Source organism: Augochlora pura, chromosome 6 (assembly GCF_028453695.1).
Source record: "Augochlora pura isolate Apur16 chromosome 6, APUR_v2.2.1, whole genome shotgun sequence".
Classification (NCBI taxonomy): domain Eukaryota; kingdom Metazoa; phylum Arthropoda; class Insecta; order Hymenoptera; family Halictidae; genus Augochlora; species Augochlora pura.
In genome coordinates, this window is record NC_135777.1 from 4,959,103 (window position 1) to 4,976,616 (window position 17,514).

Here is a 17,514-nt window from a genome sequence, read left to right on the forward strand (position 1 = left end):
AACACTAAACGTACCGGCATTTTTCTATACCTAATCTTACCATAGAATTTGTGTCGGTAAAAAATAAGCTACGAGAAAAACGGAAAGTGGGAAATTGAATAATCGGATGATATAAGAATTTACAGAAAGTCAAATGACCGACAGAAATAACAATAAATGTAAGAATTAGAAAAGTAAATTTTCAAAAGGGGTCATTTGACCCCTCTTGGTACGTTTAGTGTTAAAATCTCTCGCGTCCGCAGAATTTTGCTACGCGGCCCCATTTTGGGTCGCGACCCATAGTTTAAGAAGCCCTGCTGTATGGCATTTGGACGGTCGACGAAAGAGTTGATCGAAAGAAATATTCGTTGCGTTACGGCGTTGCGTCTCGCGATTTTTAACGTATTATAGTAAGAGAGAAACGATTGTCTTTCGTGTCGTTGGTTGGAATCATCGAACGCTCGCTATCCGATCATTAATAATTGCTCCCTCCGTCGACAAGTTACGGGTCTCGCCGGTGGAAACGAAGAAACCGACGTGAAATGAAAATGCGGGGGCGTGTTTAACCCCTCCGGCGAGGCGGACTCGCGGCGGAATCGATTTTTGCAATATTTAAAATCGCTTCGGAGAAGAGAAAAAAAAAATTGCCACGGGGCTGTATCGAATGAAAAATTTAGGGGCGCATACGATATTCCGATGGACTCCTTTGTGCAACATTATCGTCCATCTCTGACAATCGATTACGGCCGCACGGACGTTATTCGTATTATCTCGAATTTATTTAGGATAATTGTCCGAGCCGATCTCTTTTTCGCCTGATATTTTATTCAACGAACGACTGCTCATCGTACATTTATAATTATTCTTGTCTAGATAAATTCTTATTCTCGTTATATATTGATTCTCGTCACTGTCTAGATAAATTCTTAATCTAATTATATATTAATAATCACTCTTGTCTGGATAGATTCTTATTCGATTTATTCGACAGAATTAAATTACAGCGAATGAAATTCCGCTCCGATTTCCGTCCGCGCGCGGAAAAATCGTGTTTTGGCAACAAGTTCCAATTACTTCGGTTTTATGTAATGCAACTTGGTGATCGGGTCCCCTCGTTAACCTTTCGACTGTTGTCCGCCCACGCGCGGCTGACTCATCTTCGAGCCCGTGGCTGGAAATTGATATTCGAGCGGGAAAAGCTTGCGTAACCGGCCGATTATTGATTGCGAATTCCGGTCGGTTTTGACAGTGCTCGCGCGGGGAACGGATTTCAGAGAAGAGGGAAAGGAAAACGCGTCGCGCGGCGGCGGCTCGCGGCACGGTCTGACGGAAGCGGGAGAAGAAACAACGGTGAAACCATGCACACGCACGCTGACAACACTCGAGATCCGACGATAGCGCGAGAAAAGATGATTTATGAGCGCGCGACACGCTATGCCGTTCGCTCGAATATCGCGATATTCGAGCGGCCCAGACCGAGCAACCATGGCTGCGAAACCGTTGCGCGATCGACGATGCGAGGGTGCGAGGCCACGAAAAAAAAGAGAGCAATTACTGTCGGAGAGAATAGAAAAACAATTGTGCTGTTGAAATTTCTTCGATGCGCGAGACGCGTCATCGAGTTCTTATTTCGTAAAATTAACACGTCGGCGACGATATTCGCGATTTTCTCTGCAACACGGCGCTCGAAATTTAAGAAAATTAAATAATAAGTTTATTTCAATTTTCTGTTTTTTATTTTATTTTAATTATTATAAATTTTATATTAACCCTTAGCACTCGGCGCCATCATGGATGTTACCCACCAGCGCTTATAAACAATAATATTATTACATAGTATTATATAATAATATAATATTGTTATAATAATATTTGATTTATATGAATTTGTAGACATCGAGAAATAGTTGCAAATCGCTAATAAACTTTTTTTAGTTTAGTCATATACTAGAATTACGATGTCCCCTGAGAGGGGACAGCCGAGTGCAAAGGGTTAAGTTTATAATATTGAATTTTTACGTTCTTATAATTGCATATCTGTTTACAGTATTGAGATAAAATAACATTAACCTATTTTGTACCACCTGTTTTGTGAAATATAAGCACAATAAGTAAATACGCGCCGCCTCACAGGATAGACATGTATGTGTGACCCACAGGTGATGCATGCCGGCGTCAACGTGTTATCCCTTCGCACTCGATTGGTGACTCCGAGGCACCAATTAAATGTCACCTTGTAAAATAATGTTTATAGCAACAATGTTTAATTTTAGAAAAATTGTTGAACATGGAACCGTTGGTATGAATAACAAGAGTTAATTTGGTATGTATAAAATACACTTGGTCGCTTAAAATGGAAATACTGTACAGCAGAAAAATGATTTCAGAGTTACAGTTAAAATGGCTTCGAGTGCAAAGGGTTAAAAAGAATGGATATTCCATGTGCTACGATAAAATTAGAAAATAGCACACGGTGATCTCATTAAAAAATAAGTCCACGGTACAACGGCTTTCCGCAGCGATCGGAGCGAAATAAAACAAACGACAATATCCGCCGATTTTTATTCCACTCGAATAAAAATTAGTTTATAGTTCCGTCGAACGTTTTCGCCGGCCATTCGCGCTAGCCGGGATTTGATTTATTGGCCAGAGAAGACGACAGGGGGATGGCAAGTGTTCCGAGCGATGAAATTTTGACGGTCGATGGTTGTTTCCACGGCTCGTTAGTGGCTATACTTCACGTCGATGCGTTCGAACGCGTGCACACGGCCTCGCGGTTTCATTGCGCGTCCCCGCGAATGCGGGTCAGCGCATCGATGCCACGTGACCCGAACGGCGGTGCCGACGCCCGGTGGACACTTATTAGATCCGTTCGTAGAATCTGTCGACCCGCGGTTCGTATCTTCTTTTCCACAACCTTGCTCGAACCCTTGCACTTAACCCTTTGAGTACGACTTAACACAGAACTCCAATGTTCATCGATAGACGCTATATTACCATTATACTTGGCTAAAAATTAATATGCAATGTTATTTAACTGGAACAATAATGACGAATAGAAAATTAATATGCAATGTCATTTAACTGGAACAATAATGACGAATAGAAAATTAATATGCAATGTCATTTAACCGGAACAATAATGACGAATAGAAAAGGAGTATACCTTTCACAAGGAAATCACGAAAATTAAGGATTCGACAAAATTTAGAATAAACAGTGCCAAGCGGCTCGCGAAATCTGCGCAAAGGGTTAAACACCGAGTTTCGCTCGTCGCGAACATCTCGTTGCACTTTCGACACGCCTGTACTCAGTGCAAAAATCAGTCCGCGCGATTTTTATTTCACAGAAAAATCTATCATTTTACGATAAACCAAAATTATTGAAATATCTTAAACTTGGAAAATTGAATTCTAAACACAGAGCCTGTAATTCGCGGACCGCTGCGTGCCGAAATAAATTATTTGATCGTCGAACGGTTGCGGTTCCTCGGGATCGATCAATCATCGAGCGTGTCCCGCGCTGAATCAATCACGCCCGGTTCCGTCGACGCGTTATTATCGTCGCCGAAAAAAAAAAAAGAAAAAGACGTCGGAAGGAAACGGTCTCTAATCCAGGGACGGGTTAATTGTGAGGCTTTTTTTCGGGCGCTGATACGGAGCTGCGTGACAAATGTAAATCGCGATATTATCGGGATCTCGAGACCGGGGACCGGTTGTCCATCTGGTCCACGGAGATTAATGAACGCGGTGCTTAGGTATCCGAGGCTCATTAAGACACATTAACCCCTGCTCCTATTCCTTCTTTATCTCCCGCTCTCTCTCACTCTTTCTCTCTCTGTCTTTCGCTGTCCGGCTGTCCCTTTTTTCCTTCTCGCGTTGGCTTGTCCTAATGGCGCATTGATCACTGTTGGCTAAGATAAACTGGCTCCTCGGGATCGAGAACAGCGGCCGAGGATGAAAAATTAGGCGACAAACGCGTTGATATTGACCAAGGAGCGACCGTCATCGATGACCTTCGAGATCCTCGCGACGAAACTTGCAAACCCACGGAAGCGCGTGCCGAGTACACGCGACAGTACAGTGCAAAGATTATGTTCTCGCGGACTCTAGTTTCGCGATTTTCATTGAGAAAAGCAAATCCCACGTGGAGGGTCGGCGTGGATCGGGTTGGGGGCCGGGTCAGCGACGAAGGCTCGTACGCGATAAGGCTATTAAATGAAATCGAGGGGAATAAAAATGAGAATGTAAATTCCCGTTCGGACGGCCGAGAATTTCTCTCGGCTATCGGGCCGTCAATGCGACGACGACTACGACCACGACGACGACGACGACGCGGTTCTCGATGTATGGTCCCCGATCCCTCGAAACTCGCATGAAATCGAGCCCCGCGGAAAGAATCTATTAATCCGCCGTCCCCGGCCCGTCTGAAATCGACGGAAAACTCGATAGCCCGTGGAAAGAGACGACATGTGCACGTACGATAATCTATTCCCGAGGATTATATCTTATCTCGCGGTTATCAGGAATCTCTGAAAGGACGGCCAGTTCATTCGACCGCGGGTATATGGGCTGGATAATTTTATAACGCACGGAATCGAACGTCCGCGGAGGCTTGATCGGTTCCGTTCCGATGCGTTCAGACCATTCGCGAATCTGACCGTGCCGACTTCGTATTCTCGATTCCATTACGCGATCTTCATTTTGCCAGATTATTTAACTCATTCATTCGCTCATTTATCTATTCACCTATTTATTTATTTAATTATTTATCGATTTATTCATCTATTTACTGATCTATTTATTTACCTATTTATTTATCCATTAATTGATCTATTCATATATTAATTTATCTATTTACTTAGCGATTTATTCATCTATTTATTTATCCATTAATTGATCTATTCATATATTAATTTATTTATTCTATAATAATATATCTATATATTATATATATTAATAATATATTCTATAATAATATATCTATATATTATATATATTAATAATATATTCTATAATAATATATAATAGAGATCTATTTACTCATCTATTTATTTATCTATTAATTGATCTATTCATATATTCATTTATTTATTTACTTATCGATTTATTCATCTATTTACTCATCTACTTATTTATCTATTAATTGATCTATTCATATATTAATTTATTTAGTTACTTATCGATTTATTCATCTATTTATTTATCTATTTACTTATCTATTTACTTATCTATTAATTGATCTATTCGTATATTCATTCATTTATTTGTGGAAACAACGTGGTCCAAGACGAATGCGATACCACAGATTTGCAAACATAATGTTCGATTGGTCGCTAAAGGCTGAAAGAAGACGATATTAAATTAATAATAAAAGTTGTATGTACTCACCTCGGTGCGCTGCTGTAACCTCTTGTTCAGCTCGTAGAGCCTGTAGTCCGGCTGGCCAAAGTACGGAGTATGCCTCCTGGGGACAGGCAACGATCTGTCAGATCAGACCGATCGGTCATGTTAGGTGTGCTGTGTACAGTGTGTTTCGCTGGTGTGGGTCGTCGCGTGTCGCATGCATGTCGGGCAGCAGGGTTCTCAGCCAAATAAGTCACACCCGAGTGTTTTATAATGAGTTATACCGCGACGACTTATTTGTTTGAGAACCCGATGTCGGGGACGATACGGTTGGATTCGATTCCGATCTCGAGATGCATTTCGGATGCAAGGGATTTTTACTTCGCCACGATTTTTTAGTAACGACTAAATTCGCGAGAGCGATGATTCTGGACCTTTCGGGCAGGTTAAACTTTTACAGGTTTTTAACAATTTGCACTTTTAACAAGTTGCCGCCTCTCATATGACTAAACGTTAAAGTATATTAGCGATTTGCAACTATTTCTCGATGTCTACAAATTTATATAAATCGAAAATTATAATATATACATAATATGTAATATATTATAGTGGCGTCGACCAGAGTCTCTAAGAGCTGGCGGCGAAGAATATAATATAATATATTATAATAATTATATTATTAATTATATTATTATATATTATATACTATATTATAATAATATACATATATAACGTAGACTATATAATATATAAATAATATAAATGTTCATAAGCACTGGTAGGTGCCATCCATGATGGCGGGGAGTGCAGAGGGTTGATTAAAAATACAACACGACATATTCGATAAATGAAGAGTTAATTACGCCGAAAATCTGGGACACGCAAATTAGCGGTCGCCCAGATACGAGCGCGAATAGTCGTCCGTCGAACGTTGTCATCGGTTAACAATGCGAGGATGCAGGATCGCGCGGTGTGTCGTGACTGAGCGACCGGCGTAAATCAGGTTTAATAAGTTCGCGCGTGTCTCCCGCTTGTTCGCGCGTGCACGCGTGTCGGACACCTGTTATGCCGGCGATAGCTCGCGCCGATTTCCTCGCCGATTATCCGAACGAATCAGTTAATCGTAAGTGCGCGCAGCTTCGCCGCGAGGAGATCGAGGGATGGAACGAGAAGTCGCCTCTCCACGGAAAAGGAGAATCGCTGGCGAATTCTTTGGAGATCGGCGAGTGCGCGCGCGCGCGCCAAGTTCAAACTTTCCTTGTAATTTTGTTCGGACAGGAAAAAGGGGGGAGGGAAAGGCGAAAGACACGAAACTTATTCGAGCGACGCGAGGCAAGCTTCCCGAAGTTCCTCGAGCGTGTTCCGTCGCGCAATTTGCATGATACGATCCCCGACGACACGGACGGAGAGAGAGAGAGAGAGAGAGAGAGAGAGGGCCCCGACGCGCGGCGTCGTCACGTCGACCAGGATCGGACACGCCGTCCTCCGCGATCCAAATTGCGCGCGGACGCCGAGAGATGTAACGGCGTAAATTGCGGCCGGCCGTAATTATCCTTATTAAGCGGAAGCCGGTCGAGGAAAACACTGACGGCGATCACATTTTTCCCCGCGGACCAGGATCGAGATTCCTGAACCGCTTCCGATCCAGAGATCGATGGATTCGAGAACGAAACTCGTCCTTCGATTCTGGAGACAGATTTTTCTCATCCCTTGAGGACAGAATTTAACCCTTTGCGGTCGGAGCCATTTTAAATCGAAAATATTTCCTCCGACTTAAAACATTCCCATTTTAGATAACCTGGCGCATTATTCACATTGTAGCTAAATTTTGCTTGTGCAACAGTTAATAAAAATATAAGGTCTATTTAAATAGAAGGTCGCTAATAGCCTTGCAGCTGATGCGACGTAAAACCTCTAAGAAAAAAAAGACAGTTAATAGGCTCTTAATTTCTTGAATGCGAATAAACCTGGTAAAAATTATTTTGAAACATGTCATGATAATTTTCACCGGCATAAAAATTACCAATCTCGACCGCAAAGGGTTAAAAGCGTGAGACAATAGTTAAAGACACGACTTCTTTTTCACGCCACTACCGCGGCTTTTTTATAAACAAAGTATATTTTAACACGGCCCGACTAACCCGTCGTTAATAATTTCGGACAGCAGGCGGTGCTCATTAATTTTGCAGGACATTGATTATCGTAAACGAGCAGGTCTGAAGTGAGACCCGGCGTCAGAAATGCAGAGAAATCGATCGATTCTCGCCGGAAAATTCGGCAACATCCATCACGCCGCCGTCAAATGAATGATTCCATGTACTCGTGTAGCGGTCGCATTACGAGAAAACGAGTTCGGACGTTTCCGGACGCGCGGGTGGACACAATAGAGCAATTTCCTTGGACCCTTTGAGCCGCGGAGGTTTTCCCGGGGCTGAAATTTCGTTTCGGTTCTCGTTTAGCCATCGGCTCTCGCAAGTTCCGTATTCCGCGCGGATATATTAATCCAATGTGTACGCCGTATCGGTCGCAAAGTTCTAATCGAATATAGGGCTTGATTGTACAAAGGAGAATACCGTCGGCGCTGCAACGGCGATAACAGCCGCGCATCCGTGGGTCACGGAATCGACCGACTGTGCACTGATATCGATCATCCGCGCGGACGCTTTCCTCTTCGCGCCGCGCCGGAGTTTCGCGGAACTTTGACCTGGAATCTTCCGACGAGGAAAAAAAGGGACTGAGAAGAACGACGAACGCGACACAATAGAAGCTGCGTCGCGGGCTGATACGTCAATCCAAACAGCGAATTGCGAGCTGGGGGTGTATTTTCTTGTTAACCCTTCGGGAATTTATTCAATTTGTAGCAGATCCTAAGCAGCGCGGAACATGCTGAAACTAAAATGTTCAGAGAGATCCGAGCGATCTGATTCTGGTTTCTAAATGACTCGGGAAAGAACGTCTCGAGGCGCAGTTCTGACGGCGCGGACGCGTCTATCGCGAGATCTCGACGTTCCCCCCCGGATCGGTAGGGCCGACGCGGCGCGGCCGGATAATTCTTGAAAATTGGATTCGCCGTGGAACGGTCGCTCGTAACACGGCCAATTGATCGGCGGCATCAAAATATTAGCGTCCGGCTGACTGGTCGCGGTCCGGCCAACAACCGTCGCCGTCGTTCACCGGAATCGTTATCGATTTTAATATCGACGCCGCTCTCTCTCCCTCTCTCTCTCTTTCTGCGAACCGTCAGCGACACGTGCTCGCGCCGCGATCAAATAATTCGGTCACCTGATTCCTAGCCACGCACGTCCTGCACACGCTCGATCGAGAATACTACAAGTTCGAGCAAGTCGCGCAAATACATTTTCTAATCGATACGCGTTTACATGCTTACTGATATGTAAAGAACGTCTTAGCACGTTGAGCGCCGCGTCACTCAATTATGGGTGACAATAATTTCTGACCGATTTTGAAAATTCATTTTCATTGTAATATATTTGAACAAATTGAATTTGACTAGATTATTTCGAAATTGTTGTAATTCCACCCCCTGTAATAAATATTAAATTACTAATTTCGCTTTAATTAATTCAATTGCTTTAACTATGTATGGATTATAGTGGTCGATTGACGACAGGAACGATAGACAGAGATTATAGAAATATTAGGTTGTCAAGTATGAAATGGAGCAAAGTTCATGTTACTTTCAATTGCACATAACCTCATTTAGCCGCCGTATTTTGGTATAAATTGTTTTTCGTGTGAAAGGTACATATTTGCCTCTTTCTAACGCATATTTTAGTTTGAAAAAATTTGCAATTTTTTTTGTACAAGCCTTGCATTATAATGAGTCAGACTCGTGATACAAATTTCATGCGAATATTATTGATTTATTTTAAATCAAATTTATTCTTCTGTTATCAAAGTCTAAAATCGAACGCACATAAAGACAGTAAAAGAAACAAGAATTGTCTGGTCTTATTAAGAAAAATCTCTCGCTGGTACTCGCTAGATCTTGCCCCACTATCATTTCTCTCAAAATTTGAACAACTTTTTATCTGAAAAAAATTCAATTTCGCACAAGCTGTCAAAATGACGTTTCAAGAGTTCATCGACTCCCGTGATCCAGGCTACTACAGCAAAGGAATAAATGAGTGACCTCTAAAATGAGTTACCTCTAAAATGGCAAAAGTGTATCGATAATATGAGTGCATACTTTGATTAAAGATAAATAATTTTTATTGGAAAAAATCGAATACAATTATGAGCATCTTTTGCTCCATTTCATACTCGACAACCTAGTAATATATTAGAGATACATCAGAACTAATGTCTTAGAAATACAGTGAAAATAACATTTTGTACCGCCCACAAAAATGTAACAATTACTTCGAGCCCCTAATCACGGCGCCAACCGTGTTCTCGAAGGTCCGCGACCCGATTTTTGTGGCTCGATCGTGTTAACATAGAAGCCTGTTCTCGAGGAGGGGCGCTGTAGATCGGCGAGATTTCTTGTCGACCGATAGTCACGGGGCACGGGGAGAGCGTAGCGAATGTCATCGGCAAGATCGATCGCGGCGGAAAGAACTTGGCCTTTCCAGTCTCCGGAGAATCGCCCGGCGTGGGACCTGACGACACGTCACTGCGCGCCCCCGTCTGTGCGGGGGTGCGTGTGCGCGAGCGCGCGCGTGTGTACACAGGCCGGGGGTGAGTTTGCCAGGGAAGGGGTCGGGGGCTCAAGGGTTGCAAGGGTAACCTACTGTTGTGCACGGTTCACCAGGGACGCGCGCTCGACAAATTTCTCGTCCCATTCGTGCTCTGATTCATCTAGATTGCGACCGATCACGGAAATCCAGCCGCAGTTTTCCTTCTACCCCGGCACCTGAGAGGTCACCGGGCGCTGATTTCTCTCGCAGTTCCAAGTGAATTCGACGGCGACCCTTAACTGCGCCAATCGACAACGCCAATTTCGGTTCTCTGACGCCAGGCTTTACGTTCAAATGACGGTTTCTTTGTTTACGATTGTTTTTCCAAATTGCGAAATTTAAGAACTACTTTTATACAATGTACGTATCACTCGAAGCAAATGTTGCAATAGGATTGGTAAAAAATCAGAAGAAATTGTCACGCTATTTAACACATTCAGCGCCGACAATTAATCACTAAAATCTCCACATAGTTGAAGCAATTTAATTAATTAAAGCGAAACTAGAAAATTAATATTTATCATAGGGGATGGCATTAGAACTCTTTCGCATCCGAGATATTCTAGTCAAATTTAATTTGTACAAATATATTAATGAATTTTCAAGATTGGTCAACAATTTGTGTCACCCACATTTAAGTGACGCGGCGGTCAACGCGTTGATTTTATCATTAAAACAAACAAGCATTATTTTGATTAAATATCAATGAAACGAAGAAAGCAAAACGGAATAAATGAAAAGAAAATACAAGATTAATATCTGATTAAAATACAGAAGTTATCTATGACTAGACTTAATAGTTTAAATATCATTGTCAAGAATAGACAATTAAGCTGAACATCGCGTGCTTAACTCGAAATAAATCGTGTTAAATTGAAGTACCGTGAGTTGAATGAAACGTCTTGGTACAGGAGTTGAAATAATTCCGGGTGCAAAGGGTTAAATGTTAAAGCAAACGATAGCTCTCCCCGTCCTTTATCTACTTCCGTTTCCAGACTTTGATAATAGAAGAATTCAATTTGATTTCGATGTAGAAGAAATGAATATTTACATATAGTAGATTTCATGTGGAATCTTTATCAAGAGTCTGACTCGTTATTATAGCGTTTATTTATATATTTTATTACGTTAACGACGAGAAGTGGTACTGGTGAACATTGGTCGAACGGAGGCGGCGCAGCATCGGTTCGCAGAATGTGCAACGAAGCGGAGGAGTATCCGAGTTTTCGGTGTGCCGAAGGTCAACAAGCGTCTATAATTACCGAAGCCTATTTTAATTTAAAGCATCGATCGGCCGCGCCCCGCGCGAAAAAATGATCGCACGGTGCATTTATTTATAAATACACCGCGGGAGGATTAATAATAAACAAGGCTCTGTCAGGGTTAATCGAAGCCTCGGCTTCGATTTACTATGGGGTAAATGGCGCCCAAATGCGTTCGAATAATCGGTGTCGGTGTTTGAAAAAATAAACCAGACGGAATATTTTAGGCAGAACGGGGCATAGAATATTTATAATAACATTAGTGATGAATTAATAATAATATTAGTGATTAATTAATAATAATATTAGTGATGAATTAATAATAATATTAGAATAGAATATGAATAAAAAGTTTGCTTACGCGAAGGAATAAATAAATGCAGAAATATTAATACGAAAAGGAAGAGTTCGTTCAAAAGAGCACGGCAGAAACGACGCTCAATTCGCACGACTTTCAACGACGTGCTCTCACCTGGATGCAGCGCGTTCACACCGACTTCCACGTTCTGTTATCAGTAATTATCCTTTTGGTTCGCGAAGCGGTACGCTCGCGTACGAAACGCGAAGCGACGACGAGGATCCCGGAAACCGACGAAGATTAAAGTATTCGCAGAGATCGCGAAAGTCGCGCGCGATATACATTGTATAACAATATATATAATATCAATATATACATTGCATAACAATATATATAATAACAATATATATATTGTTAACCGGCCTCGCGTAAATCGCAGAATCGCGGTTCTCGTTCACTCGAGACTTGCCGGCCGCCGCGATCGAACTAATTAATTCGTCGCACGCCGCTTCGGAATCTTTTCTTCTCCCACCCTGGGCACGGACGATCGTGATCGTAACAGATCGTGCAACCGATACGTTTACTAATCCCTGGTCGATGACAAACTTTCACTGCGCGCAGCAACCACGACCGAAAAGAAATCAGCCCTTCCGGGAATTTTCCGGCAAGTGTGCGCTTTCCATGCGACTAGGATCCATTCGATTCTCTGAATGTACTGTTATAAAATTTTCCCATGTAATTGCTGAACCATATTGCCTGAATAGAACGGATAGAATAGGTATGGGTAGAATATAGGTATGTTTCACGTTGCGATTGTTTCCGCGGGGATATTACGCATTGTGGAATCACGGCTTCGCGAGTTCCAGCCAGGTGAGAATGGGCCTGGTTGTCGACCTTGGGATCGTTCGATGGGGTTGGAAATATTCTTGGAGTGGACCAGGCGATGGCTCGTTCGAAGAAGGAAGGGGGTCGTCTCGAAGCGATTCGCGCGAGGTGTCCACGCAGCGGGGTGTCCTCGCGGGGTGTCGCGAGGTTTTCGCGCGGCCGGACGAAGAAGAGGGGTCCCCGGGTCCGGCCAGAGGCGTTATCGGTCCGTGGGAGTTAATGGGTTTAGTTGGCGCGGCTAATGGGTGTCCCGGCCACGGCGTGCCGGCAGGAATCAGCTGACTGGCCAGCTGGCCTCTCCGGATCGCCGTCCGGGGAACCGTAGGTTGAGAGCCGTCGCCTGCAGGGGTCTCAGATTGGGTTAGCAAAGGGCGCAGTTCAGACTGGAAGGGTGGCTGCCGAGGGTGAGTCTGGTGCGGTGGGAGGGCCGGAGGAGGTGGAGGGTGTTATTAGGGGTTTGCTCATGGGGTGGCACTGCGATCAATGCTGGGGAGTCATGCTAACCCCCCTTTCGAAGTCTATATATAGAAGAATGGCGCACACACGCACGCCGGGCTGAACGGCGATGGGCATTCGGAGTCTCTCTCTCTCTCTCTCTCTTCTATATCTCTCTTTCGCTCGCGCGCGCGCGCTCTCTCCGCTCCGCGAGTTTCCGAGCGATTTACCCGCAGCTCGCAGCCTCGAATATTATTCCGACTCTCCGGGCGCGCCGATGAAAAATTACGGGCTACGTGTAGCGTCTGCGAACTTCGGATATTAACACCAATTAAGCGGAGGAGCCAATTACTGTGCCCCGCGGCCGGACTTCCGGAGATCCCGCTACTAAAAACAACTTTAGCGATTTAATTGACATCTCCTAAGAACTGGCGTAAATCTCGAAGTTTCTTTTCAACGATGCAGACTAACAAATGTTCATCGAATACTGGGAGAAAGAGAAAGGAGTTGCGAAGTGCTAGCAGCCACGTATACATACATTCATTTCTCTTAATAATGATACGGAGGAATTGATGGGAACAGAATTACCCCTTTTTACTTGGGATTATATCTATATTTTATTATATATACATGTGCGTTTAAATATTATATTCATATTTTTATATTTATCGAATAAGATGTACGAAATTTCTGTATTAACCCCTTGCACTATAATAACGAGTCGGACTCGTGATACAAATTTCATGCAAGATCTACTAAAGATGAATATTATTAATTTATTTGCGAAATCAAATTTATTTCTTTCGTTATCAGAGTCTAGAAACGAACGAAGGCGATAAAAGAAACAAGAATTGTCTGTTACTATTAAGGAAAATATTAACCCTTTGCACTAGAAGTCATTTCAACTGTAAATGTGAAACAATTTTCCTGGCCCATAGTATTTCTATTCTATGCAATAAACTGTGCACTTTTATGCGTCCGAAATTAATTCTTGCAACTCGTTATGACAATCTCACTTACACAACAATTTTCTAAATCCAAACTTTATTGTTATAAAAATTATTTTCGAACGTAGTAGAATAATTTTTGTGGTGCCTAAGAGTGCGAAGGGTTAATAACGAATAAGTGCTAATCAACGCAGCGTGGAAGGAGTCGTAGTGCAAGTGGTTAAGAAATAAAAGAAATTAACACGTTAAGCGTCACGCGCCGGTCCCTAGATTTTCCGTTCGGGCCGCGTCGGTCCCTACGGACCGACGTTAGATTTTCCGTGCTTCTATCGCGGCGAATGTCTCGGTCCTTGCTTTACTTGTGAGATTGAACATTTAAATTATGCGATACCGGTTTTTGTTTGGTCAATATGGACCGAAAAGTCTTGCGTCTGTTCCTAGGAACCGGCGCGTGGCGCTTAACGTGTTAAAGAATGGAGGCTATTTAAAAATGAGCAAAGCAGTATTGTGAAAAATGCGACATGCCCGATTCGCGAAATTCAAAGTTAATTAAGCCCAAGAATAAACTAAGGAGACGGGAAATAGGGTAGCTGGCAGTAACTGGTTCAACTACCCCGGGGATGAATGATGCGTTTATTGGCGGGCCAAGAGAAGCTCGCGCAACCCCCCGGCCGTCTGATTTGTATTCCGGCCAGTTCCGCGGGAAACAAGCAGCCGGGGGAGGGTCTCGCGAGCTCGGCGAGCATCTTCGCGGTTATTTACGGCGATTCGAGGTTTTATAGAATCGCTGTCGAAAATGGGAGTTTCGAGGCGCATCGACTTTCACCGTTAAGCGGTGTAGTTGGCTGGTATCAAGGCCCTATGAATTTTTATCGCCGCGGCCCCGCGTTTATCGCGACGAGACGAGCCCGAGCCGCCCGGCGTCGTAATTCGCTGTAACAATTTCCTCCGATCGAGTGCTTACACCAGCGAACCGTGGTAAAAATCACCTAATACGAACCATCATCGGTCAATCGTGATCAATTTTTTTAAACGATTATCGCTACGATTTTCTTATCCGCGTTAAATAAATATTTGAGAATTCGTCGCGCTACCTAGGAAGCACGGAACCATCGAACGGAGATAGTATATAGATATTCAACGGACAACGCCGTTCGGTTTTCAATAAAATCGACGACGGTCTTGTACCTTCTGAAAAGCGTTCCATAATGGGTACTTTTACCATCATGGGGAAATACTCGAGAAAATCCGTTTCTAACGACGTCTATCCGCGTTCGATATTTCTGTCACCACCGAGCAAGAAAAAGCGGTCCCCGTTCGCAGAACCGATCGCTAATTAATTTTCATTGGTGGCGAGAGAGATCGATGGATCGTCGGAGGCACACGGAGTGGAACTTTCAATGAGCCACTCGACGGGAACGACTGACTGTAACTCGTTTAGGAGCGCAACAGAGGGAAGCTCCGCGGGTATACGAGCAGGCGTTGAAACGCGCCGCTTTTACGGGCTTTTGTTTTGAGGAAAGCAAAGCGGTCCGAGGCACCGCGACGACGCTGTCCGCGGAACGCCTCTATAAAAACGGAAGAAGGATCGTTACTCCGGGATTTATTGGCTCGTTCTTTTTATTGGAGACAAGGAGGGGGGATCGCGCGCGAAGAGCCAGCGAGACGCGCCGCGAGATCGAACCGGGAATTCGCGCGACCGGACCACGAGCGACGAGGATCGTCGGAGCGTCTGCAATTACGGAAAATTCAGAATAATCTAACACGGTTCAGATTAGGTATATTTACTGAGAAAGTATTTGCGATGTTATTATCAATAATAGATACCTCCGGATAAAATCGGATACGATAAAGTAATAAAATGCTACAGAAAATTTCGATGGTAAAAAGTACTTCGTTTGAAATTTCCAAAAGAGCTATATTTTAAAAATAATTTGGTAAAGTAAATTTTATACGATATCGATAAATGAAATGAAATACTTCGCGATGCAAGCATTTTACACCTTGCAAGTCGGAAAATCGTCCAAGGTCGCGGTGCTCGGTGACGAGGAACGAGTTTCGGATCGCTCAGGTATTAGTCGATTGTTTCTGCTATTGACACGGATTCTTTCGTCGGCGTGAACGACGGGCGGGACGCGCGCGTGCACACACACACCGGCCCGCTTATCAGCGGAGTACGCCGTTTACGTAACGTCTAAGCCCGATAAGGACGCAGATAGAGGAGCGTTTATCGATCTCGCTGACGCGCGGCCCGTGTAATCGCGTCGATAATTGAAAGTACAATTTCATTGAACAGCACGGAAAAGGAAAGGCGCGCGCGAGCGCGAGCGGCCCGGTTACTTTCCACGATAATTGACTTTCGCCGGTCTTCTTCTTGGCCAGATGCATATCTGGCCCATTCGCGGTGCCTCCGGGCGGCCATCAATTCGCTCCGCGCCGTCCGTCCAGGCGAGAACTTGCGGGAAAACAGGCGCGGAGAGACGGCAGATCCGTAAACGGAACCGCTTCTTTCGACGGTCAGAGAATTTCTTACGATTGCCTTTTTTACTAGCTGCATCGCGTCGTATTTCACGTGTTTGTAGCAACGTTTAAAACGCTGGAAGAGTTAAATGAATTTTTTAATCGACAATGTATTAATTTTTCGACGGCGGACCATTTTTATACTACATGGAGACGTTGATAAAAATTCTCTGCTTCGATCGGAAATTTTTCCAAAATAGACGCTTTGTATTTTCATATTCGTTTAGACTCTGGGATAAAATTGTTTGCTGGAAATGTACACTGGGGATAGTTTAACCCTTTGCGGTCGATGACTTTTCCGACCAAGTGAGATAGCAAGACGAGGCGATTTTCTCAGATGTGTCGAGTGTCTTGTATATGAGTTATTTTAATTTATACATGATGCAGATATAATTTTTATACGATTATGTGCAATTATGTACAATTATATAACCTATATACAATTATCTTAAATTGTATATAATGGAAATATAATTTTCATACAATTGTCTTAAATTGTATATAATAGAAATATAATTTATATACAATTATATTCAAGTATATAATTTATATACAATTTATATGCAATTATATACATTTATATCATTAGTATACAATTATCTTAAATTGTATATAATAGAAATATTATTTATACACAATTATATACAAGTATATAGTAGAAATATAATTTATATACAATTTATATGCAATTCTATACATTTATATCAAATGTATACAATTATCTTAATTTGTATATAATAAAAATATAATTTACATACAGTTATATACAATTCTATAATTTATATACGAATTATCTTAACATAAACACTGACTGTAGCTTCTCACACGTCCTGCCAAGCGAAACGCCGTGGCGACTTCTCAGTCGCCTCACGTCCGCAAAGGGTTAAAAAGACGACGTAAATTGCAGAAAAGCCTCCCCTAACAGATTACAGGTGCACAAATTAGAAAGAATTTATGGAAACTAATATGTCAAGTAATACCAAATTAAAAGGCATTTATGGAAACTAATATATCAAGTAATACCAAATTAAAAGGCATTTATGGAAACTAATATGTCAAGTAATACCAAATTAAAAAGAATTTCTATAAACGAATATATTAACCCTCTTAGTACCGAACAACGATATATCGTGGTTCACTATT

General features: G+C 42.9%; 1 protein-coding gene across 4 annotated transcripts in view; it reads right to left on the reverse strand.

The window, feature by feature from the left end:
* The window catches only part of Chi (LIM domain-binding protein 2 Chi), a 79,734-nt gene that overhangs the window by 30,741 nt on the left and 31,479 nt on the right, over positions 1 to 17,514 (reverse strand). For 3 of the 4 annotated variants that reach the window (XM_078182145.1, XM_078182143.1, XM_078182147.1), the window contains exon 2: positions 5,370 to 5,463. In XM_078182145.1, the coding sequence (XP_078038271.1) occupies positions 5,370 to 5,463 (94 nt within the window). The remainder of the gene's footprint in view (positions 1 to 5,369; positions 5,464 to 17,514) is intronic. The other variant, XM_078182146.1, reaches the window with a different exon arrangement.